This window comes from Anopheles arabiensis, chromosome 3, assembly GCF_016920715.1.
Source record: "Anopheles arabiensis isolate DONGOLA chromosome 3, AaraD3, whole genome shotgun sequence".
Lineage (NCBI taxonomy): Eukaryota > Metazoa > Arthropoda > Insecta > Diptera > Culicidae > Anopheles > Anopheles arabiensis.
Genome location: NC_053518.1, coordinates 68,952,826 through 68,979,961, shown reverse-complemented (window position 1 = coordinate 68,979,961; position 27,136 = coordinate 68,952,826). Strand labels below are relative to the sequence as shown.

General features: G+C 44.3%; 1 protein-coding gene across 1 annotated transcript in view; it reads right to left on the bottom strand.

The window, feature by feature from the left end:
• LOC120903644 (teneurin-m) overlaps positions 1-27,136 on the bottom strand; it is a 520,615-nt gene that overhangs the window by 467,935 nt on the left and 25,544 nt on the right. The window contains exon 4 of the mRNA XM_040313191.1: positions 26,106-26,595. Within this exon, the coding sequence (XP_040169125.1) occupies positions 26,106-26,127 (22 nt within the window). The 5' untranslated portion in view covers positions 26,128-26,595. The remainder of the gene's footprint in view (positions 1-26,105; positions 26,596-27,136) is intronic.

Sequence of the window (27,136 nt, the reverse complement as noted above, 5' to 3'; positions counted from 1 at the left end):
CCAAAACGAAATTGAAACAGTACCAACCATGCTACCAGTTGTCTTTTCGTGTTGTTAGCACTGCTGTTGGCACAAGGAAAACGATTCAAACCCAAAAGATGAACCCCAAAACCATGTCAGACGATACATTGGGTATGTCGTTGCCTGCTCAAGGGGTGAGCCGTGCCCGTGGACCAGTTTTTCCTGGTCGAGGCTTCAACCGTTGTTGTTACATTTGAGGGGAATAATTAGGGCGATCGGTTGGCGTATTAGTGAGATGTGTCAGCGACCCTTTTTTCATGCGCGTCAGATTTTGCGATTCACCCTTATTCTATCGTTTTTTAGTGAACAAAACTAGGTTTGCTTAGCGCGAAGAAGAAAAAAACACAACCCATGTAAATCAACTTCGGCCTTCAAGTGAGTGTTGAAGTTAAAAACTATCAAGTGATGGGTACCAATAAAAATTGCACGTACACACACACACACGGTGGGACCGAAATGGAAAAGGGTGCTTCACGAACAGAGGTTGATGGTGGTGCTTGTTTGTACCGTGAATTAATTTGAATTTTATTTAAATCATATATTTAAACCTGTATAAATCGTTTAACAGCTGTGGGTGCGTACGTACACACACACACACACACACACACACACACACACACACGTCCCTTGCCTGAAGCTATTTACTGGAAAATAGCTGTTAGTGTATGAATGGGATAGTGGAAAGTAGAAGCATGTGTGCAGGCCAGGCCGCAACTACATTACCATCAATTTCAATTGAGTTTGATTTTAATTAACAAATTGATTGTGGAATTTCAGTTGACTGAACTGTTGGTTGGACATTCAAGCTGTTAGCTTCGGGCAATGGGCCAGACAAATGCAAAGGGAAAAATACTTGACAAGTTTTTAAAATTAATATTAAGGAATTAATGTAAGGTTTTCTTCATTGTCTACACTTTTACAGAAACGAACACCTCGTTTCTTTTTGAATTAAATCGGCTTTTAATTGCATACTCGAGCTAAGTATGCAACTCCTAGCGCCATCTGTTGGTGAAACTGCCTCTCTGATAGTGTGCTAGGAACATCGTCTCTTCATTTCTAAACAAAAATTTAGTCGATTTCGAACATTTTGGTTGTTTATAACTTTTTATTGAATTTAACTTATGCTTGAAATGAATTCAAAATTCGATAAATCGTTGTTATTGAATTTATACTACTTCTCAAGCAAATATCAGCATATTCCTTCACATTTTATATGTATAACTAATGGCTCCTAACAGTCATTTCAAATAAGTCCTTGCAATAAGTATTCATTAACCATAGATCGTTTCTAGTCCGGTGCAAAAGATCTAATCTATTATCCAATAAGTTCACCATAATCGGCTTCAATTGAAGCTTCCATTTACTATAGCTATTGGTTTTCCTACTCAACACACTACTGATTGCTCACACTGTCACTAAACACTACAAATAAAGCTACTGTTTGATTACACATTCCATTTTTTCACGCGAATTCGCGACAAACTCGCTTGTTGGTGTAACGCTTTCGAGCAAGACGGTACGATTCACGCTCGCAAAAACCACAATCAGAAAATCTTGCTCCACAGCCATTCAAACCTTCCCTTTTGTGTAAACCCTACTCCCCATCTCAAGCCACCAGCCGGCTTCGGCTGTTGATGGTGGATTTTGTAAAAGCGAAAAGTTAACACCCATCCCCAAAACCGGTGTGCAATGCAACCCGCTTGTGCCCTTTTTCACAACCGATGTGCGAATTTGTGAATATCGCTCTTTTGCCAGGCTCCCTGCACCCAGTAGACACGAAGACGACGACGACGAGCTGGCTGACTGGTTGGAATTGTATGTTTACCATTCACCGGTGCTAGAACTCGGGGCCGGAAAGTCAACACACGTTTTACAAGCTTTTACACAACGACGGGCAGAGACGACTGTTGGCACAATGTTGTATTTTGCGTTCCACGGAAGAGTGCACGAATTGCTCTCCCTGCCCTGCAAGAAACCCGCTGCGTGCCGAGATTTCTCCCCGGAACAAAGCCTCTGAACTGCTAACGACGTCACTTTTTTCTCGCATTTGCCGTACACACGAAAGGAAACGAAAGGGTACGAAAACGTATGTAATATGTTAATGTGGCACAACGCAAAACGCAAGCCCAACAAGCAGAAGGTTTCCTTAAGGAAGTGGTGCTGGATAGCGAGGCGCATGAATAAACTGCCGCAAGGAAAAGTAGTAGTAGTAGTACTTTTTCTTCTCCTACCGCAATTCATTGCTTAACAATTGCTTTGAATATCTCCGGCTGCTAATTTGTAGTGAACTTCCCTTTTTTTTTAAATCCCATTGCCGTAATGAAATAAAAGAGACGTAAGACTTGTTTGCCTCCTACCCGCACCAAGCAGAGTGCAATAATCGTAAGTTTTCGTTTCGCTCCAACGAGAGAACCAAAACCCTCCCGAACCAACCGAAAAACAAAACGCTGCGATAATAACAGTGTTATTGAATTTATTTCAAGCCTAAAAGGGGAAGCTTTAATTAAAACCGCTCCTTATATACGACCCCAAGGAGTGGGCCGGAGATAAGAGCATTCCAACTAAGCCGGAACAACAGACAACAACAGCAACAAAAAAAAAACGTCCCAAAATATCACCATTATCCCTTATCCTTATGGGCTTGTTTAATGAGTACCAACAGAAAACAGAAAAAAACTTATCTCACGCTCCCTTTCGGTCCCGCTCGAGCACGACAGTGGCCAACTATTCTCAAACAAACTAATAAGTACAAACTAATCCAGCTCCCAAAATCTCCAAATTTTGTTACACATTTTTCACCAATGTTTGGGGCCCGGTTGGGTTGAGTTGGGCGACATGGTTATCCATTTCCAACAATTCTTCGGATGGAGGGAAGCAGCCTTTTGGGGAAGCAGAATAGAAAGAAATCTGGGAAACAGGTTTTATCGAGCATTTGTTGAGTTTTTTTTCTATCGAGCCCCTCCTCTTTCTGAACCCAACCATAACCACATTAAAGCATATCTGAACATGTGAAGGAGAAACTATTTGTCACCTTTAAAAGGGCAGAAGTAAGTTTCTCGCTCTACGGCCGTACTGCAGAGCGTTTAAATGTTTTAAATTTCACATTTAATTTCATAGTTATTCGAGAGCTGTGTTCGTCGGTGTCTGCCATCCATGCCCGTTGAACAAAAGCCTTGTCGTACTGCATCTAACCCCTTCAGCATTCTCTAGAATTAGAAAAACTCAGAATACTTTCGATCGAGCTAAAGAGTAAACGAGGGCGTGTAGATATGATGACGAAAATCCCACGCAGAGCTAACTTTTTGGGAGGCTTCCCGAAGAAAGAAAGTAAAGCAAAGGGAAAGGGTCCTGCTCAAACCAAAACCTGAAACCTGTTTTTCCCTTTGGCTTACAGTACAAGTACCACCACTACCACCACCTCTACCGGAACAAAACCGTTTGAAATAAAATTGGCAACGAGGTACGGTTTAATTTAATATAATTTAATTTAATAAACTTTTCCTCACACTCCCCGGGGCGGGATGGAGCCACCCAACAGTTTGCTATCTCTAGTCGATCGGGCATGGTTTGTGGGGAACAGAACACAATGTTTAATTTTCGTACCTACGTGTGATACGTTTTGCCGCTTCGTTACGCGGGAGGAAACTGTTGAACAAAAAAAAGTCCAAACCTCAAACAATTCCACCTCTTCTCCGTTGCAGACTGCAAACAGAAGGTGCAAAGCTGGTGAAGATTTTTCGAGAGTATGGTTGCTTTGGTCTACCGAGCGAACGAGGATGACGAACCGTCCTGTATACGTCGTCCCCCAAAATCCTGCGAATGTTTCTATTTCACCCAATTTCCCCCGTGCGGCAAGAGTGAAAGTCATTGAGAGAAAAATGATGACAACGAAACTCGCGAACGAACCCAGTGCGTTGATGCTCATTTCATCCTAGGGGGAAGATATTATCCTACCACCACACGGGGAGCCTCCATGCTGAAGAGGGAGAGGGAGGGAGAGAGAGAGGGTGGAACAATCACGTCATGAAGCGAGCCAGTTTTAAGCAGCCGACGATGTCAAAGCGTTTGCTACAACATTGCCCCGGCTCATATTCGCCCACGGCACTCGGTTAAGGATGATTGAGGCTTCGGCTTAAACCCGAAGACGTGGAACAGCGTATAAAGGGGTTGGTTGATTATTCTATTAAAACGGAAAATTGAATAGCACGAGGTGTGAAAGTCGGATTAAGGCATTCAGAATCAATGTGGAAAATTAATTTTTACCCCGTAAAAAGGCCTACCAAAAAAGGCGGCGTTGCTGCTTTGCATGAAGCCAGGTTTGCCAGGTAGAACATACCGTACAAACTTCTACCTTGTGAGCTCCATCACTCCCCGTACTCTGTGCGCACCGAATTGAAACAATAAAGATGGTTCCGAGCCTTTGCACTGTGGCGGCCGAAAGACACCGATGTTCAGCCGACAGGCGTGCAGGCTAGATGTTTTCTTTTCATTTTCCACAAACACACTGTCTCTATTGAGAAGGAGACAGCTTTTCATCAAGTGTGCATCATGTTTGGGACGCATGGTGACGTGCTGCAATTTTCACTCTCAGCACAGAAGGATGTGGCTTAGGACCGACCACAAAAGAGCGAGCGAGTTTTCATTCAGTCTCCCAAAGACCGGGCAATGTTGGAGTAAGTTTGGAGACAGCCCGAACGGTTTGGTGTGTTGGAGACTTTAATCCTTGCATCAACAAACTGTTCCCGTTCCATGGTCGGTCGTTCGGTACACGCTCGCTGTGCTCGACTTATCGCTCTAATGGGACTGTTATTGCAACTGGACCGATTATCGACCGGACCGGTGCTCGGTGACCGGTTTGAAAAGATCCACCCAATGCAACGATATTGTTTACGTACGGATCAATCCGCTGGGCAAGTTGAATTCGGTGTAATGTTGCCGGGGGAATTAGGCTGTGTGTTTTTTTTAATTTGTTCGAAACGAAAGAAAGCAACACAATCTTTAAGCCTATTAGTAAGGAATTGTAACAACAGTGATAGAGAGAAGAACAGCCGTTATGCACACGAGCGGAAAGTAACTGCATCAAAGAAGCAAGATAATCAATCAAACGAGCATTAAGTCAAGGAAGCAAAGCTTCTGAATTAGTTTTAATACCGTTTGCTTTGGATTAGCAGACCCTGAACTGTGATAAGTACAGATAAGCACCGAGATTGCACACATCATAAGTCATTTGAATAGCATAAGGCAGCTCCAAGATGACGTCGATGTAGGAATGGTCCAATCATTTGTGCTTGAAAGTTCTTTCTTTTGAGTCATGACATTACATCAAAATATTGCTTAAATTATCGTGTACTTATTACATAAATTAACTTCCGATTTTAACCGTTTCAATGTGTTGACACGTGACAAAGGCAGAGAGAGAGAGAGAGAGAGAGAGGGAGAGAGAGAGAGAGAGAGAGAGAGAGAGAGAGAGGGGGGGAGAATAAGAATATTCGGAGCAATCACGGTTCGCACAACAGGTCAACTATCGAAGATTGGGAATCGGAAAAAAGGGACAAGTCCCAAATCTATAAAAAAGTGTGTATACTTTAAATTAGTCGAACAATATACTTTTTTAAATTCGCGCTCAACAAACGGTAACGCTTTCACAATTTTTTTTTTTTTCATTTCTGTTTCTCACTTTCATTGTTTCCTCACTTTCATTTCTGTTTGTTTTGGTTTGATACCTTTTTCCTTATTTTGATCTTGTTTTTTTTTGTGTACGTTTTGTACCTCTGTTTCACTTCTTGTTCTCTGTCGTGCTTCTTGTTTCTATTTTGTTATTTTCTTATTTTTTTGGCCTTAAATATACTTTGAGAGTCTTATTTGATTTCAAAAAACTTTAAGCATCAGTGTTTTTTGTGATATCCATATTATTTCACTTTCTATTATTTTATATTTTTTGCTTTATTAAAAAACCTTCAGTCAAAGTTTTCTTATTTTAAATTTACGTTTAGTTATAAATGAATTATATTTCTTTAGCTGCATATGTCAATTATTTACTGAAATTTTTAAAATCCCTTTCAAAAAATTTAGATACCATATTTCTACATTAAATAAGCAACTTTAAGCCCAAAATCTCATAGTGACAATTTAAATGAACTGTAAAACAGTTGTCCCTTCAACTCGATAACCCCTCGCATGCTTCAAATCGATTTCATTGTACGAGTTTGGAATTCCAGCACTCCCTAGTCCATTGACCACCAAAATCACTCACCAATGCGAAAGAGCATGTGCGGCAGTGAGAAGTGAAACAAAGCATACATCACCCGCTGCCACCAACCATCGGCGAATGGAATGTGATTTTGCCACTGGATGGAAAATCGAACCCCACCCAAAGCATTGCAACGATTTAGTGTTTCGAGTGTACGGCTGAGCGCATTCCAGTAGCCAGTGGCCACCCATTTCCATTGCCATCTTCCCCCTCCCCGGTTTAGCAACAAACGCTCCCAAAGAAACCTTTTCTGCAGCACATCTGGCATCGCTGGGCAGCAGGTGCTTAGTGGAAATTTGTTTATTGATTAGGCAAATTCCGGCGAGTGCAAGTGCACTTAAAATCCGGATCCCTCTCATCACTTGCTCCCCGAAACACTCTGCTCCCATCACACAGGCTTTCCGTGGGATCGTTCACAACACGACACGGATCGGGTACAGCGAAGTTTAACAAACTCTCCATGCTTAATGAACTGTCCGCACGTTTTGTTCGGTTTTCGTGTGTGTGTGTCTGTGCGTCTCCCACCTGTGTACCGGCCGCTTCTGCATCAAAAACTTTCCGAAATCCTACACACACCCACGGCGGAGGCTGCAGGGAAACTGCGGCAACAAACTTCTGCTACTAATCAATAAATCCACTGCACTCCGCGTCCCGACACTTATACACGCTCTTGAGCAGCTCTACACGGTGCTGAAAGGACCTTCCTCCCCCAGCACGCCAGAGGCCCTCCAGGGGATGCCGTTCCGTTTGAGGTCAGCTGGGAAAACAAAAAGCCCCGTGCAACCAGGTTCCGAAACCGAGTGTTTTCACCGTCAACTTTACGGTCGGTGTCCTGCCGCAGCCCAGCGCTACTGATTGTGCCCGAGCAATCACATCGATTGACGATAATGAGCATGATTGGCTCTCCCTTTACCGAACACACACATACAGACAAAAAGTTTCGATTGTACAGTGGGGGATACGTGCAGCGCGCGCGGCAAATAATCCGAAAATCGGCCGGGCAGCACGCAAAAGGATTTGCGAACCCTTTTTACTCCGCTTGCCGGATGCCCTTTTCCCAAAGCCACTCGGGCTGATTGTTCAGGCGGTCATCATCTGGCGTCTCTGTGTGTGTGTGTGCGTTTGTGTGTCCGGGTTGCACGAGTTTTCGGGCCGGAATTCCAAATTAAGAGCGAAAATTCACCGCTCTACTCGATGATACACACTGGTGCAGAAAAGGTGTGGAAAATCCTGTCACACGTTCGAAGCCCTGCGCCATAGAAGAATCGATGATAGACCGCCACGATGGTGATCGAACGGACGAACCTATTGCACCGATAAAACACACACACACAAGCACACGGAGAGCGCAGAAACAAGTGCGGCAAATAAAGGCAACTAGAGAGAAAAAGAATTAGGGAAAGAATGGCCACCGAAAACCGTCCGAGGGACGCCATGACTGTACGTGATCTGTTTACCGAAACGGGAGCACACCAACGGATCAACGGCTAGCAAAGCAACGGCCAACAAAACTACGTCAATGAGATGAGAAAGTTGTTTGTTGGGTTGTGATGGAGAAGAAAGAAAAAAAAAAGAAGAACTGATGGAATATCCCCAACGGGGACGTGAGCCATCCTTCCCACCCCGTCCAAGCGCAAGGCCTAGATGCCTAGATTCTCCCGTGGGAGTCGTTACCGGTGGACGGACGCTGCTTAGAAATAGGTGACTCGGAGCAGTAGTTCCTCACCAACCATAAGGATGATGACGATGATGATGATGATGATTGGAACCATGACTTCATATTACTCGGGTTCTACACCAAACACATAAAGTAAGGCACCAAACACGAAATGTTGCAACATATCCACACACACACACATTCTGACTCAATTCCCAAAATAGGTAACAACCTTCTCCGGTATGCACTTTGCTTCCGCACGTACTGCCCATTGCATAAACACAGCCGATCGTGCGTTACCGATAGCCCAGCCGCCTTGCTCGGTATGCTGTGCTGGTTGTATTTGCTCAATGTTTCGGTATTTTATTGCTTTACGGTTCACTGGCTGGGCAAGCAGAGGGATTTGGTCAAACTATGGACCCAGCCGAGCGTGATTCCTCCGATCGAACGTTCGAACCGATCGATTTGTTTGGTACACATTGAGTTCCTGACGTTTTTGTTAGCGAACTTTAATCTCTAAAACTTCTTCAAAAGGTTCTGTCGTTTGGTGTACCTTTTTGTGCCTTTAAATACCTGTTTTGCACCTTAATTAAGCCGTAACCTTATCATAATTGCACCAAGACACTTACGCGCCTCATTTATAGCGCGGTGTCGCAATATGCCCGGAGCCTCCTCCAAAGTCCCGGAGTCTTCCCAAAACCTCCCGTCTCGGTGATTAGTGTGCAAATTTATAGTCCAAATTTTTGCCACCGTGTGCTAAAGGTGACATGATGAATAATTCTTCCGTGCGAACGTTTCCTCACCCCGAAAGAAACGACTTTTCTACGGGTAAGGAGGCCGTAAGTGAGAAGATTAGAAAACCAACGCCCAACTCACCCCAAGGACCACCGCCGTTGATGACGCTGCAGGAATGTGTGCGCATCTATTTCGAGGAAGGGCAGATGTGAAGACATCTTCGAACCTGCCCCGGAGAAGCCGGAAAGTGTGCTATAATTCTGCAATAAAATTTAAATAATTTCTCCCTGGATCAACTTGGCAGGGAGGGGCGGGTATGGGAGAAGGTGGGTCACAAGATGTATGTCGGTTTGTTGCCACCATCCCCACCGGAAACTGCTGCCGATGATTATCCCGTGTGCTACCCGCTGTAGCGGGCAAAGACGTGGATTAGAAAGTCCTAACGAAAACTTTCCTCAACTTTTCGGCCGTACTGTGGCGCCTTAGCACGAGTGCAAATCGTCGTTTTGTGGAGGAAAGTTGCTTTTCTGGATGATATTAAGAATTCTTCACACATACGGATAAGTACACAAACCCACTGTCATTAGGTTTGGGACGCTTGGTAATGGCTGCAGGCGGTGGGAGGTCTTTTGGAGGTGAGACATACCGTGGACACTCCATCCGCTCGAAATCTTCCTAATCCTAATGCTCGTTTTTTGGATAAAGGTGGTAATATATGTCCACCGCTGTGCGCAACAAACCCAGACACAAGACAATGGCCGGGACGGGTGCCTTCACTAAACCGGTTCATTACCGGCACCCATTACCGGAAGCGGCGCCCTCTCCGCACGCGGTTTGTTGCGACAATATTGTCACACGAGCTGCGGTTAAGCCCGGTGAATGTTGCATACACGATGAATCAAGTGTGAACTATCCGACAGGGTAACGTCTAAATGGTTGGGAAACAATTTCTAGTTGGCATACACACAAACACGATTACACGGTAACTTCACGCCCGGTCCAATTGCCAAAACCGGAAAGCCGGGATCAGCTGCACGGTGCACGAAGCACTGAGAGCGACAAAGAGTTAATGAAATTTTTGTCCCCAAAATGAGCTTACAATGGAGGGTTTTGGGATGAAGTTTACCATCAGGGTAGTTGTCGTGTACTTGGCGAGGTAGACGAATAGGTCTTTTAATGAACCTTGAGAAGTTTGGTGAATAATGAGATCTCTTAAGACTGTTAAGGCTGAGAAGCAAAGGGCGCATTCTAATCCTTGGGAAGGACCCCTTGGAATAGTTGGTTTTAATTATTATTTTTATATGTTTTTGTTAGCCATTTTCAGTAAAATATGATGTTTTAAGTAAGAAAATTGATTGATGTTTTGAAGGGGACTCAAGACTTAATGTAAACTTATAGAAAAACCATAACAAAAGTATAATGAATAGTTAAAAATCTTCCATCAATTAGCAATGAAATTAAAAACAACAGCAAACCTGCAGCAAAACGAAGTAAAATAAATCGTTTTGAAATTAAACACACAAATACCAAACAATAAATACAAATCATGCACCAGTTCAATTACAATTGCAAAACGCTCGGAGGGTTTAAACTGCTACTTTAGTACAAAAAATATGGCTGTCCCTTTCCGGTTGAAAAAAAAAAACTCTGCGGTGGCAGCCGGCAATGGAAACACCATCGACCGGAACATTGCTTCAATCAAAATGGTAAATATTCATCTCGTTAATGTTACATTAAGTCAATGTAATAAATTACTCCCTCTGCATCCCACAACCACCACACACACAGTCAGTCAGCCTATGACAGTGGCGCTCCCCAACCCCCAGTGAAGCCAATCTGCAACCGAGCGACGGGGAAACATACATTCCCGCTGGTTGTTGCGCTCCCCAAGGACTCCGACCATGCGGCAACAGCAACTGGGTGAGCTTGGGGAACAAAAAAAAAAACAACAAAATAATGGAAAACTTTCAATTGCATCATTCGGTTTTCCTTCGTGCTGGTTGTTTTCAGTGCCGCTTCCTGTCTGCCCTGTAACGCATTGCCTTTGCTGCAAACCTTGTCAAAAGACATCCTCACCGGTTTTCTTGTTAACGCTGGTACTACTGTTACATCGTTGTACTTGGATGTTGGGAGGCAAAAAAAACCCCTGAAGAAATATATGCTAATCAGTCAAGTTGGCTTGGCGCACTGACGGGAATCGACTACCCGACCGACCGGTTTTGCTATAAAGACGCACAAGGACGCTGTTCCTTCGTCGAGGGAACAAATTCCTCGAAAAACCATCCGTTGAACTAACCACTTGAAGACACCACAATGCTGCACCAAATGTATGTGTATGTGTGTGGTTCCGCTTCCCCTTTCCAACGCGGTGGTGGTGGCGGTGAAACTTTTAATAGCATAATTTTTGTATTAAACTTTATGATTATTAGCTATTTTATGTACTTTGAAGCTATAAATAACAAGCGAAGCGACGGCTGGCGTAGTGAAGCATCCCACACGGATGGTTTACATTTTCCTGCTGATTGCGCTGGTGAGTGGTGAATCGAGAGTTGAAGCCGACGCGCAGCGCTTCTTCAAGCTAATAAGACGTAACTTTGCTGCGGAGACGTGCAAGATGCGAACTGCATACACTGGTGGGTCGTACATGTAAGCGAGCGTTACTCACTCAGCTGCGGTTGTACGAGCGGGTACGGTCGTGGCAAGCTAAATATTTTCGTCCGAAAAGTCCACCCAGACGCGGGGAAGAGGTACCATACGCGTGGCAAGAAAACAAGGACTTACGATAGGAAAGAAATTTCCCAATATAAACACACTTCACGTACGCTCCATTTTGCGTGCCGATAGAGGAGGGAGATTTTTCTTTTTGCGGTCTTGCGACTTTCCTATGCTGTGGACTCTTGGATCGTTGGAATGAGAGTTTCATGGCAGTGAACAAATTTCAAGCGCTGATTTCAAACAGTGGCACAGTGAGATCTTATAACTCAAATAGTTATGTTTTTGGTAATAAATTTAAAACCTGAAGATTTTATATTTTTTAACATCATAAGGACCTTCATTGATAAAATTGATTGTTTGTTAGTGCTATTTCAACATGTTTACTTCCATCAAATGTCAAATTCAACATAAGAAATCCAGATGAGATCGTAAGAGTTTATGTCCCAATGTTTTATGTCTTTTATAAATAGGAAGAATAGTAGTCAAAGGCTTTTAAGAACGAACAATCATGACTCATGACTTAATACAAAAAAAAATCAAAATTGTAAATAGTTCAAGTACTAATTGTAGCATCAGCATGTTGTTAGCCCTACTTCAAACATAAATCAGAGACATTTTCATGATTTCTGTTTTTAAATTATCAATCTATGTTTACTTTTGAGTATAAAAAAAGTCATTAGAACAGTTCAAGATTATCTTCTTTAACCAATTTATAATACAATGCTTCAAAAGTGCAGTCCAAACTGGAACAGAAAAGTCTGAAAAAATGCTCCAACGTTAGCACATCTCAATCTGCTGATTGCAGACAGTTTTCTTTTTTCCCTTTATATTCTCCACTCCTCTGTCAGCCATTGCCTTCTGCCCGGCCATGTGCTACAACACGTGTAATAGCAATATTTATGCGTTATTATTAGTCATCGTGCTCGTAAAATACCTCCACGCTCATGTAGAGCCCATCCTAGAGAAAAGGGAGCAAAAGCCTGGGCCCGAACGTAATGATGTAATGAAAAGCGAAGAAGCTCCCCCCAGAATGCTCCCACAGGGCATACACCATACTCTACCACATTGCTGCTACACCCGTTGAAGCTTAAGCAAGACACCCCTTTTTTGCACCGCTCGCTCGTCCCGTCATGGCATCCATTGCAGTGAGAGCCGGCTCGCCCGGCTACACGAAGCAATCAAATAAATCCGACATTATTACAACCACGCAGCAGCCGCCCCGAGTGCCGCCCGCTCCCGAGGAGCGCACGTGGAGCTCGTTTCGGCGGCGACGTGGTTGATTCCAGCCTTTCACACATAAGTGCATCCTTTCGGAGCTCGCGGGCAGTAGTAGCAAAAAAAAGAATATAAAAAAGATGTCTCGTCACTCATCGAGTAGTACATCGTAGCCACCGTCGCCGTACGTGCAGTGCGTTCGCAATGAGCTCAGCGTAACCGCCTCGCCGATTCGGAAAACTAGCATCCTGACGGCTGAATCCATGTCCCACCCCCGAAAAGCATGTTGCATGTTTTTGTTTTCCAACCGTCCCAAACCAACGAAAATGGGGTTGGGGATGGTGGGCCAGCCATCAAATAAAACCATCGTAAACCATCATAAACTGTGAGCTCTCTTTCGCTGCTGTTTCTACGTACTGTCGCCTGCTGATCCGCTTTGAGTGGAGGTGGATATTTTTTCCCAACAACATGCGCCCTTCTTCCCTCCTCCCCCATTGCTCCACCCCGCATGCACTTGCCGACCCATAATAAATCGATTCCCTGTGACAAACTAGATGGTTGTGTACATTGCGACCTGCGGGCGGTTGTGTTTGTGGATTAAGGACTTCATCACGTCCGTCATACGCGGCCGGCGCCTCTATATTCTTTTTCCTTGCTTTGCCGACACCCTTTTCGCCTAGTATCATTCTGGTACGCGCGCCAAACGGGGGCATGTTTATGGCAAATCGCTCTAAAAGTCAGCCCGATTATGAGCGTGTAATATTCGGTGCCGTTTTGGGCGACCGTTTAGCGACGCCCCGCCACTAGCGACACTAAATCCTACCAATTATGTGCTGCATCATGATGGTGATGGTGATGATGATGATGATGGTGGTGGAATTGATGTAGCAATGATTGGTGACAATCGTTTGATGCCAGTGTGACCAGTGTGACGGTCGTAAATCGCTGCGTGTATTAGGTAGCTGATTGAGCCTCTGTTTTACGTTGGTTTGGGACGTGACTGAGTAATGTGCTGGTGGTTGAGGAGGTGGTGAATAAAACCATTTGCAATTCGGGGAGCATGCGGCGAGGAGGTAATATGATTTATATTTTCACTATTTTGTTAACAACAGAGAGAGAGAGCTTTTGTACTCTGTAAGGGATTAATTGATGAAAAATTGTATTCCAATACGCGTCTAGCTTCGTGTATGTCTCAGAGTTGTTCATTTCCATAAACGCTCCTTTCGATAACAATTCTTACTTAACGCTCCCAAAACGCTCCAAAATACCATCCTCATCTTCCCAATTAACTGCTATCAGATCGGAAAAAAGGCGCTCCATCTAGTCATAGAGCAGCTTGCTCTCGCTCCCCGTTGCCTCAGTCTCAACGCTGCGGATCAATCGAAATAAATCAAGACGATTAACCGAAACCGAAAACATTGGCCCAACCACCGCGAGGTGATATAAATATCCGATTATGGCCTCCCCAACCTCCACTCCTGTCGAGGGAGTTCCGGAAGAATAATTATAATTCACCAACATCAAACCCGCCAAACCGCACAGGTTTCGAAATTGGATTCTGTTTCTTTCCCTTTTTCACGATCCTGCCTCCTTTGGAGATGTAGCTGTGAGTAGCGTCGGTAACGTACACCTTCGCTTGCTTTTCCTTCTCAGACAGAGGTTTTTTTTTGTGTGTGCGTTGCTGCACGAAACGACTACCACACCTAACGCAAGATAATGGTGATGATGATTATTTCGGCATGCCGATAGTCGTTTTTTGCGTGGGCTGTGCTCTTGACGGCTGTGCTAAAATCGGCTTTTCCTTGGGCGTCTTTTCCCCTTGCCAGCATTCTTTCGCATTCTATCTTACTTTTTCACACCCCCTCAATTTATCGAGCGGGCGCTATTTCCATTCTCGCGCTTCTGCTCCCTCACCACAGCGATTTTTTCCTTCCTTCATTCATTTATTCCACCAAGGAAAATGGTTTTGCAGGTTGGTGGGAAGGAAAGCAGTCCGCCACACACCACGGAAATGATAATGTGTACGAATGAATTGAATGAGGATTAGAAAATCGTTCAATCGTACGCAGGGAACTGGTGTGCAGCAATTTCACATTTCATATCGAGTATCGAGAACGATTTCTCTAGAGATGAGATTGTTTTTTGCCACACTGCTTCATTTTTGGTTATTTTATTTCAAACCGTTCCAAGTGGCTTGATTGTACGCACGATTGGTTAAATTTATGAGCGATGTGGAGGATTGAACTTCCGATTTTGCCCCACAACTTATTTATCCGCCGCAAGCTTTGGCGGAAATAACTTTCCGCGTCCCCTGGGTGTGGTTAAGCAAACTCGCAAAATTAGGCTTTCGCGAGTTTAACTCAACTCATCATAATGAACCTTTTTCGCGTTAAACCATTTGTTGTCAATTCTTTTTGTGTCTTCACAAATCTCAACAACTGCTCAGCAAAAATTGGCAGCAAAAAAACACTCCACTCACTGTTGCATCTTTCTCTGGACAACTTTCTCGATCGCGGTAATAGAGCAAGCGCCGAAACTTGCCGGTGTAATTAATTGAGTAACCTGTTTTTCTTTTTTTTGTCAACAGTGAAACTGTTGCTGCGCCAGGCGAAACGCTTTCCGAAATGGGACAACTAAGTTTTGGGAAGAGATTTCATTCCTTTTTTTGCTTTTCACTGCAGCTTGAAACCCCAGCTAGCAGTGAAATAAAGAAGGTAAAGATGTTTTCCACCAAGAGAACACTCTCCGGTCCAACTTCGGAACGTGACAAAAGTGCAATTTTATGCCATAATTATCGTGAAAGTAGTTTTTAAACTCACCGGAAGCCACTCGGGCTAAAGTTTTCACTGTGCAGAAAGCACTAAAACGCTTCCCAGTCACGCTCAAGACGGTTGAGTTCGAGTTTGTTTTAAAAGACTAGGCTGATAGATTCGCTCAATAAGATGCTTCTAGTTCATATACACGGTAGTATACTAAAAAGAAAAATCGCCTAAAGGTATGCAATGGATGCACATCTGCTGCATGCTGCGAACAAAATGCCAAATTGTTAGAAATTTGCATACCTTTAGGCGTTTACCGATTTCTATTAACCGCATTGAAGCATCAAAAGGGTTTGAGCGATGTGCTTTGGTAGCTTTAACTGTGAAGAAGTTTAAGCTTAAAATATGAAGAAAATGTACAGAACGGTCGATTGCAGCGTCATACGACACTTACGATTGTCATTTAAACAATCTCTCAACACAGCATTCTTCAACCCTACTCCCGCAATAGTCCTTCCCGTTGTCGCTTCCATTCGAAACCTACTTCACGCCTAAACTAGCGAAATGGTGCAGTAATTTGACGCTCTTCCCGCACTCCACCAACCCGTCACAATCATCAGGCATGCACACAAACAACCTTCTGGACCGTTGATTAGCTTCAAATCAACACACACAACCGCACCAAACCGGCGCTGCTGCTTAAGCTAGCCATAGCTCCTAATTCCCTCATTCTCGCGCTCTCAAACTGCAGTTCAATCAAGTGCCTTGTGCCGTCGGTGACTGCTTACGCCGGCATCCCTTCGAGTGTATATTGTTCCTCATTATGCTAATTAAATTTGATCCACCAGCAACGCATAAACAAACGACTCCGTCCCCACCTACCACACCATGCTCCCCGGTTTAGGATGAAGTGTTGTGCCGCATCGAGAAGACTGGTTGAAGGTGCTGGCTGTATCCTCCAGCTATTTTCCTTGGTTGAGGCAAAGTGGAAGGACGCGTGGTGTAAATATATTCTCCTAAGGGGCTCTCCCTCGCATCGAGGTGGAAAGATCATACATTATCAATTATCGACTTATTTTATGTTGCGTTTGGAAATTCACTCTTCTGCCTCATTCCACTAGCCACACAACCATACCACACGCACTTCAAACCCGAGGCACCACTGCCAAAGCCCTCATCTTATCGCTCCGTCGGGCACCGTCGTGCGCCCGGCCAACAAGCGAATCTGAACCAACCAAACAATAAATATTGTTTTATGCAAATGAAGCAATCGATTGCTTGTGCGCGTAAGGATTTTCACACAAAACCCCGTTCGCCGGCATTTCGCTGCAGAGAACGTGTAGAAGCAGAAGCAGAAGGGAAAATTGAATCCTCGATCTGCCTGCGAAAGGCTGACACGGCCCTGGCTGGAAGCAAAGCCAGCAATCTCCCAGCGACTCGTGTGGAGCGACGGGGAAGCTGCTGCCCGGTGTGCGCTGCGTCTGTCAAATGGTGGTAATTTATTTAATATTCATAGGGTGGTGGAATTAAATCACCTGCACACCCCGGTGGGGTGACATGTAAGCGAGCCGAGGCGCTGTCTTGGCGTGAATGTTCTGGGAACTCTGACATTTGATGCGGAATTGAAGTTCATTAGCGATGTGGCGATGTGCGAGCTTGATTCAGTGTATTTACTTCTTGAAACTACACACAATGTGCTCTTAAATGATTCATGTCATCAGTTCTTGGGAATGATTGAAGATTCATCTTAAACTCTAGCAACGCATAAAATTGGTCAAAATATTCCAATCTACTCGTGCTCCATCTTTTAAAGCGCTTTGCCTCCCAAAACCTTGATTAAAGAGCTAAACTTCTACCCCATGGGTTTCCTATTTCAAATCCATTTGCATGCCCTGCTCTTCTAGAAACTTTTACCACAATGCCCCAGCAAAATTGAGAAGAGAATATGTGTGTAAGCTGGAAAAAAAGTAGAGATGAATTTTTTGGCACATCATCTAAACCCGAACCTATTACTACTTCCCCCCAAGGTTTCACTCACTTTCGCTGCAGCAGATCAAAAAGATTTCACCCACACACCGCCCCACACACTTCATTAGCATATCGTTTTGCATAATATTATATCAATTTATGGTGCTCGTACCGTGCTGCTTTCGTGCGAGTTTCTGCACTGGATTTCCACATCAAACCCCTCCAGCAGAAAACTTACACAATCCAGTCGCAGCAGCACCAGCAGCAACTACACTGGTGTGGAGAGTTTGAGTTGAGCCCTGCGACATGCGGACACGGCGCGTATCCGGTATCGACACAGGTGGCAATGTTTTTGCTACACACACACGCCCGGCCAAGCTCTAATATCCCATTATCGGGATCAGAAACCGCCATCTCGATCCCATTTTCGTGGTGATTCACCGTGCGATGATGATGATGATGATGAGGGTGATGATGTTGGCGCTTACGCTAATACGTATCCCCCACCATTCCAACGGAGCTATTGTCCTTTTCACTGTCCTTGTTGTCCCAATCCGGTCAATTTCCTCCCCCCCAGGAAGCATGGTCGGGAAGGTGTGTCGGTCCATTTCGTAATTAGAGGGAATTCGATTACAAAAGGACAATCAGCTTCTTCTCTCGCTCCCAGCGTGCCTTCGGATGCTCTTTTTGCAGCGCAAATGGAGCGAAAGGATGTGCCCTTGTGTTGGGACCGCCTCGGTACGTCGTAACATGCCGAGATCATCTCGCTTAAGTTTTGAAGCGTCGATATTTAATGATATATTCAAATTCAATTTCTACTCCCATTATTGTGGCTGTGGTGCATTCTGTGGAGGTTTTTAAGAGTAGGGGGAGGGGAGTTCAGAGACACTGGAAGGAGTGCAAATGTCACCATCACACCTGAGAAGCGGAGAATGATGGCGTCTGGCGACGAGGATTAGATTATGCTAACGTGAACGATTTTGTAACCCGTTAGCGCCTGAATGTCTGCAATCGAGTGTTTTGATGGAGCATCGATGTTCGAAGATGACTTTTTTTTGGATTTTTGTTCAAGAAGAACTACAGATTACCTTCGTACGATTACCAAATATTCGTTTGGAGTGCATTGATACAGTAAATACTCTTGTAGCGTTAAACTGGAAATAAATACGTTTTTGCTTGAAAAGAGATTTTTTAAACTTCCCACAATTTTGAACAAGTTTTACAAGATATAGGGACTTCGCAAAAACCAAAGTTGTTTGACAAATGTTTTTTACACACTGTATTGAAATTGTATAAAGTTTAATAAACCTCCATTTTGTTGATGAAGGACTCATCGTCCAGAAAGTCGTTCGTTCATCGGAGCTCCAAAAATCAATTATGTCCCCCTGAATATACAAAAAACCAACTTATGCCCCATGTAACATGTCTACCCTATTAGCTCGCTGCTTATCCAGTCAGCCACACGCGCTTAGCTAACTAGCTAAATACATGTACCTTTCCCGGGAGCGAAGTTCATCTTCCACGTCAGCGTCCAAGTTATCCCTGCTGCCAGCATACTGCCAATCTGGCAGGGCGTAGTGAGCGGGCGGCTAAACAGCCCAGCCCAATCCTGTACCGAGAGGCAAGCCCGGTGGACTATGATAGAGTTGTTGATGATAATGATGAGCACCATCACTGCATGCGTAATTACGGCGCACACACGAGGACGAACTGTACGGGGAATGGAGCAGGAGCGAAGGCACTAATGTTCCTACGGGAAACACCGAACCCCCGTTTGGCATGGCTTTTGGGCATGCTTTTGTACAGCAGTGTATGCCACCAACACAACGCCATACGATTTAAAAGTGGGGAGTGGGCTTTGTGGCAACCCAGGACAGGAGTTGTGGGATTTAAACGGGACAGCCGGTTAAACCGAGCTCAAAGTCGATCCCAAAAACCCAACAAAACGGTTCTCCCAAACATGACCACCTCATTCCTGCTTCTTCCTGCTGCCTACAACCGGGAATGATAAATGAGTCTGCATTTTGTCATTATGAATTCCAGCCTGCTCGCGCGCGCGGTCGGAGTCGTTCGATCCCCTGAAAAGCGGGCACGCTTCATTACATGGCAGGTGAAAGTAAAGCGCTGAAGTGCACTCCTCCCCGCACATGACCCACCTTTGTCCGGGTCAATCGGAAAAGGCCTGCACCCGGAATCTGCTTAATTATATTTGAATAAATTAAATAAATACACCATTAAACGCTCCACGGGGCGAGCGGGATTTAGTGTGGCGATCAAAAGGTACAATTGCCGGTTAATTGCCGGGTGTCAATGTGGACAGCCGGGGCTGCACTGGCATTTACACACACGCACGCACACACACACACACATGGTTCGTGAATTGGTGCAAATCGAATCGTGGCTCTGTGTGTGTGTTTGAGCGCACAAACCGGGCGTAAATGGTGATGCAATTGGAATATTGGGTTTGGTTTCGCCGGGACTTATTTAGAGGCACGCGTAATTAGATCGTCCGCCCCAGTTCGAGGTCCACCCTGAAAGCGCCCCGAGAGAGCACATTATCGAGTTTGGAGCGTAATTGAGCTGTGGGATGGATGCCGCACTACCTCAGCTCTCCCCCAAAAAACCCATTCAGGAGGTTCGCGGTTTATTCAGTGTGCAGCGCAATTTAACCTAATAAAAAGCAAAACTTTAAAGAAGCCATTGCTCGTTAGCCTTTTGCCGCCTTTTTCCACCACTCCGCTCTGTTGGGGGATTGAGTTGTTTTTGTTTGGGGGGAAAAATGGACCAAAAGTTTGTGCTTTTTCCGTTTGCCAAACGCTTCCCAATCAATCGATACGCCTAACAACAGGCAGGCAAATTCGGCCCGATGTGGGCCATTTCCATCTATTATCCCTTTTTTTTCGTTGTTGTTGTTGTTGCTCACTCCCTTCAGGGAAAAGCCCAAAAACTGATAACAATTCCCACACTCACCGTCAAAACAAGGGGAAACAACTGACCATAAATTGTGCTTATTTCTGAGCTGCTTGTTACACACTTTTACCCTTTTTCGCTCCTGTTGGGGAGCAAAAGCAGCATTTTGAAGCGACAGGAAACCCGTTTCTTTCCACTCTTTCTCTCTCTCCCTCTCTCTTCTCTGGTAATTCCAAAGGATCGGTATCATTTTTCGAACACTTTGGCCATTCAGATGATGTCCATCGAATGATAATGGGCATTAAATTTTATGACTAAAAATTTCCGAACCCGTCCAATCCCGTTTCGTTCGCTCCTGTTCTAACAAAAAAAATCGGAATGTTTCTGGAAAGCTTAGCATAAGGAGTGTTTGATCAGGGAAAGGGATCCTTTGCTTGACCTTCTTTTCTCTCGCCCCTCCCAGCCTAAGCAACACTTGCCTACTGGCAATAGACAAAATTAAATTTTATCTACTAAACCTCCGGCCGTTTCAAGTTTTGTCGATGAAGTCGTTACCGGTAAATGACGACGACGAACCGGCCGCTGACGCAAACCACCACCAGCAGTGCACCCGGTTCAACCGGGTCGGATATCCGGACCGGGCGTTTGTTGCCGTGCTTCAAAAAATCTTTCGCCGTGCCGAAGCGGGGTGGCCCGTTAAAGTGGCCGGAACTGAGGCATCTCCGGGCAATATGAGATTGCCATTGCCGTTGACTGAAGTGCACGGTCACACCGGTGTCCATTTAGAGTAGTTCCTTTTTCTCTTCCTCGCGCGGTTTTCTTGGATAAAAAAGAAACCGAATTGCTTGAGTGTCGATAAGACAATAACTTTTTATCGACGAATCGGTAACAAAACTTGACAGTAAGGGCGAAAACAAGAGAGGAACAGTATTAATAAGAAGACGAACAGAACAGAAATGGGACTCGAAATAAAACCAAACGGTGAACCAATTTCTCATCGATTTCTTCGAGCAGTCGGAACGGAAACCTGGAAGAAGTGCCAGATCGCTCCAAGCACCAAGCCGTCCCAGTACCGATCGATATTGAATAAAATATTTGCATAAAATCGAGCAGGAGAGGGAGAGCAAAATAAAACCACCAATCCCGTCCGCTTGGCGTGAAAATCAAATCATTAATTTGGGAAACTGTTTCCAGCGGCAAAGCTGGAAAAATTGGCTGAAGTTGCGTTGCGTGACCCCTGGCGGTGTCTTGTGCCGGTATGCCAAGGTGGAAGCCAGAATTGCCAGTCCGCACAAGAGCAAAAAACAATAAAATCTTACTCATCCGATGCTCGATGAAACGCCGCACCGTGGGCGAGTTGGTCGAAAGTGCTTTATCAAGTGCTGGCTTGTTTTTTCGTTTTCATTTCAAACGTTCGTTTGTTGGTGTTTGGGATTTAATTAAAAAAGCGAACATTATTTGTACCGCGCAGCAGAGTGGAATGAATTGCCAGGAGCCTTCGAGTTGTACGGCACGGTAAGGTGTGCACGAATGACAATAAATTTTCTATTTTCATTTCAAACGCAACGCTCGTTAATGGTGAAGCATTGGAGTGGCAGATTTACGAAATAGGAACAAGTTAATGGTTCGGATGTGGGGCAGTTAGAACAAGTGTTCGACGGAACATTGATTTTTATTTTGTAATGCTGGTGTAATTGCACATATTCACGTTTTGGCAAGGAGTATTTAGTGATCTTAGGTTTCCTTTAAGACACTTTTAAACGAGGAAAAACCAAAATGTATGCAATATGGATAAGCTTTAGTTGAGTACAAGGATTCCGATAAAAAATTATTAGAAAAACGTTATACATATGAAACATACACAATAAAGGGACTTGTGGCTGAAGCTGAGTTGCAAATAAAGAGTGAACAGAAAAGCCTTCAATATACCGTTTCTAGCATTATTTTTTTAAATATACTTTTTCCATATGAAAGCCATGTGTTACTTTCTTTTGTTTTAATAAAAAAAATCCTTTTCAAAAACAGTTGAAACCATTAACACATTCCTCCAAAACCGTTAAACATCCTTGTTCCCGTGTACACTCACCAGCGCTGCACGTTGCCTCTCTCATCCCACACTTGCTACCCTCCGACACATGCCCACACACTCCTGCAACAAGCGCTCGCATGAAGCTAGAAAACACGTAAATCCCCGAGGCCACGCGTCCGGGGGAAACAGCCGGAGGTAAAAGCATTCATCACCGGTTGCCTTTTGAAATTCAAATTGAAAATGAAGTGCAAATTTCAATGATTCATGCATTCACTCGAGTAGATCGAAATGCTATCACCTGCTGCTAGCCAAGGCTGCCCCGGAAGTAGAGAATGGAAGGAAAATGAAGTGGACGCTGAGCGTCCGGGGCCGAGCACAGACACACATACACACGCGAGGGCTTTATCAGTGCCGCATAGAGCGGACCGCACCGGGATGATGCTGACGCTGATGACGACGACGACGATTGAAGGCGAAAGGCTCATCGTTTAAACGTTGATGAGACCTCAACCGAGCGCCGCATGTGCATGCTAGATTGTGGATTGGATTGTGGAAAATTTCCGCTGAAAATGACGAATGCTGATGAACTGCTCCTCGCCTCCTCTGAGCGCCTTATTTTCCGCCCGGACTGTGTTTTTTCCCGTGATGTGGGAGCCACCGTAACGAACACACATTTTTAAGGTACAAAAACGGCTCTAACACATTGCGGGGTACTTGTGTGTATCCTTTAAAATGTGCGAACAAGTGTGCGAACAAGACATAGCAACAAAATCCTCATTCCTCCGCTCGTTAGAGAGCGCGACTAACAACTGCAACTGGGTTTTTATAAAGCTTCACTGCATCTACACACAAAACACACACACACACGTGGGACATAGTCAAAGGAAAACGACTTGCTGATAAAATATAATGGAAGGATGCAAAACAAAAAACGCAAATCCTCGCTTCAGACACATCGAAATCGACAGCAAAAGATGGATGAATGTGTGAGAATGAACGCGAAAAGACACACAGTGACAGAGGGCGATACAAACTCTGAGAGCAGCATTCGCCTCATTTTGCATAAAGACACAGCAACCTGGGTCGATGCCGCACACGCGGCACAGGCGGCGCATGTAGATTGGTGCAAAAATTTCCAAATTGAAACGGGGTAAAACTTTTATCATCAGCGCGAGCTTGATGAATAATTCTAAACTTTCCATTTTGTTTGACAGACACTGCGCCGCGATGTTTGCATGCCACAAGTCGTTGCTACCGTGCTACCTTAGCCTGGCGAGAGGGGAATGGGCAGAAGCTTAAGCTGTTTGCAATATTTCATCTTAGTTTTGTTTCGCATTGAGGGATGCTATATTTTTGCTCTTAATATGCTGGAGATTGTTTTTACCCCGTTTTTTTGTTTATTCATTTTAACTATGGTATCTATTCAATGAACGGAAGGCATAAACATCAGTTCATATCACTAAATTTCCAAATAAGTTTTGATATTTTTTTCATGTATGTTTAAAGTTCCTTTGAAGCCTTAGATTGATTGTTCTTAAATTACTGTAAAATTCATTTTAATTGAAGAAAAATCTAAAATTCTCTTTATATCTTTCGAAAGCTGTTACTTTTTAGACATAGTTCTATAAAAAAATAACAAACCTCTTAAAATTCTCCAAAATATCGGTTTAAGTTATTCGCAACAATCATAAATAATCGATTATTGTATGACATTGCATAACTTTAGGCGTAATTTTATTTCATACGCATTTCCTTGTGCAAGTTGAGTTGGGATACATTTGTCGTCCTGTTTTGACATTATTGGAAGACTTAAACAATCACCGTATAAAATAAAACAACAAAATAAATATATAATGCTCAAAATATGAGGTGAAAATAGTCATATCGAATAAAATGAGTAAAGTTCATAGCTCATTGTAAAATCCACAACGATTATAGCATCGTTCATTGCTCTGTTATCTTTAAGTTAGTTTGAAAGCTATATAAAAGTAAATAATGCTTACACAACCGAACAATACAATTTTAAAACACTTTTATGACACACCATCAACTTCCTCCATCTTTGCAACATCCGGCAGGCTTGACCAGCGCCCGGCGCTAACCCCTCAAACCGTATTGTTGATTGCACTGCACTATAGAGATGATTGCCAGACCGGAACCGGAACTCTGTTCATCCCACTCGGGACTTCAGAAAAGGGGAAGGGGAGGAGGAAGCTTGAAATCAGGTCTCCCATGGGATGCCTCCTTCGCCGATAAAAGTTGCAACCATCATTCGAAACCCATCATCGAAGGAGCCGACACGCTCAAGCAGATGAACAGGATATTACAAATTTTCTCATACGAGAAACGTCCGACGTGTCCCGGTCGCCGTGCAGTAGTGGCGATGATGGCGACGATGATGATCTCGCCCTTAAAAGGTAGGCAATCAGGCGGTTAGCCCGGCAAAGGCAAAATCTCCATCCAGCAAACAAGGTAGGATGGGCCGGGCTGGTACAATTTAATAATCATCGTAATAATGCAATCTTACTGGGACGGAGGGCCCAGGCAAAAAGGCAATTTTCTCATATAATTGCGTTCGAGGTGTTCGTATGTGTGCAAGTGTGTATGTTGTGTGGTAGAAGGGGAATGTCTCGAGAGGACAATCAAGGTGCAAACGATTGTTCTTTCAGGGGCCGCTTGACCGAGGAAGGCGCCTCTTTTTCTCGCTGCAAAATTGAGCGAAAATATCCCACTGGGGGATTAGTGTTTGGCAGTTCGTGGTGGTGCTAGGATAAGTATATAATATGGAACGATTTTTGACATTGTGTAAGCTATATAGTTTTGTATAATAAAATAAATCCTGATGTCGGATATTAAAGGTGCACTTTTACGACAAAGTCCTGAAGCCAATCAGACATGCTAGTTAACGATGTGATGCACTTTAGTAAATGCTTGGGAGTCTCCATAAAAAATATGTTCAAAAGGCATGCATACAATCACAAAAAATTGTAACATTTGTTTGTAAATAAAAGAATCCGTACAAGCTACAAATCATGCTATTCACATGTTCATATCCTTTGCTACCTTTTGTTGCACAAAACACCATAAAAGCAATAATTTCAAAAATGATATCGAACAATCATCATCCAGCGGTACGAAAACGTTTGCACTTTTACCCTCTCGAAGCGTGAATCCCTTTTGATGTTTTGTGCAGTGGAAGCTCTCCTCTCCCCGTTGGGAATCTCGTTCTTTTTTAATGTTCATTTTTGAGCTACAAAACTCGTCGGACCGAAAAGTTTGGCGTTCATTGCCACCATTAAACCTTGCAGCCAGGTTTCGTTGGCTCGTGTTGGTTGTGGAGGCAAAATATATAAAAAAAAAACGGCGATGCATGAGAACCATAAAATTGCATCCCATCGGGTGGGGAGATGGCACTAGAAATCAAAGGCAGCCGTTTGTAGCAGCAGCAGCATACGCGAACATCAAAAGATCAATTTAATATGTGCAGGCGCTGCAACAATGACGGTTTTGTTGATGCCCTTTTTGATGCCAGAATCAAACCCGCTGGCTGACAAACATACACACACACACACACACACACACACACACACATACACGTACGGGGGTTGTTAGGTGTGCAAATTTCGTTCACCGCCACCGTAAACAATGGCACAGCAGCAACATAAATGCTTTTAAAAAGGCTTTACTCATCGAGGCTCATCAAATTTGGTTAATTTTGTATTTTATTTCGTGCAGTGAATTTCCAAAAAAAAGGGAAAAATCATTTTCCAAAAAATCTGACTTTAAATCGCTTACACCCAACAGTGCAACAAGAGTGCTCTTCAAAACCCCTCCCCTTTCGCTTACCTTGCTGCTGGTAGCCGCTCATCGTACAGTCGTCGTTTCGTGCGCTTCCTGCGGACACACTGGCATGCACGGAGCGCGCGCCAGAACACCAACCTGGATTTTCTGGTTTCGATTTTCCAACCTTCCGCTCCCCAAGCACAATCACACACACACACACTTGGATGGCAAATATATCGACACGCAGTGTTTTGCGCTCAGTCAGTCAGCTGCTGCCGCTGCTGCTGTTGCTCGGTCGGATGTTGGGGATGTTTTTCACCGACCACGACACGACACATCACACACACACACACAAACCACTCTCCTTCCCGTCCTGCACCGAACGAAGAAATGAAATGAATACAAAATACACTTCACTGCACTGACACTGACACGCCGTAGGTGTGCGTGTGGCGGGTGGCGCTCGCTTCCGGCACACCTTCTCACTGGATCGAACGGAAATGCTGCCTTAACCGCCGGGACATGTTTTGTTTATTGATTTTACTGATTATCCCTGAAAGTAGAGAAAGCGGGGAAAGAGAGAAAATGCGACCACGGGGTAAGTAGGGTTCATTATACTTGCAGCTACAAGGTGCGAGCTATCGAACGGGTTTGGGAAATTTGCAAACACAAAACTGTACGTAGCGGTGACAAAACTTGTTCAGTGGAAAATTGAGGAAAAAAAGTCAACACAGAAAATCGATACACGACAGGCATTCGGGATGGAAACTAAGTAAAAGCGGGAAAATACAGCAACATTCAGATGAAATCAAATTAATTCCTTCCGAGCGATGGTTTAAGTTCCGTCGGGCTAATCCTTGCTACCGTTTGTTAGCTCTTTTCACCCAAAAAAGGGACGATCGGATCGATTGTGTGTGTGTGTGTGTGGGTGGATGTGTGTTTTCTACCCGATTGGATTAGGTTGGCCACAAAGCTGCTGCTGACTTTTCCAGTAACTCCATCGCTTGAAACCTGTTTTTGGGCTGTGCTTTGTGCCCCCTTGTCTCTATACCGGTCCTCAACAAATGCTGGACATCACAATCCCGACACAGAGG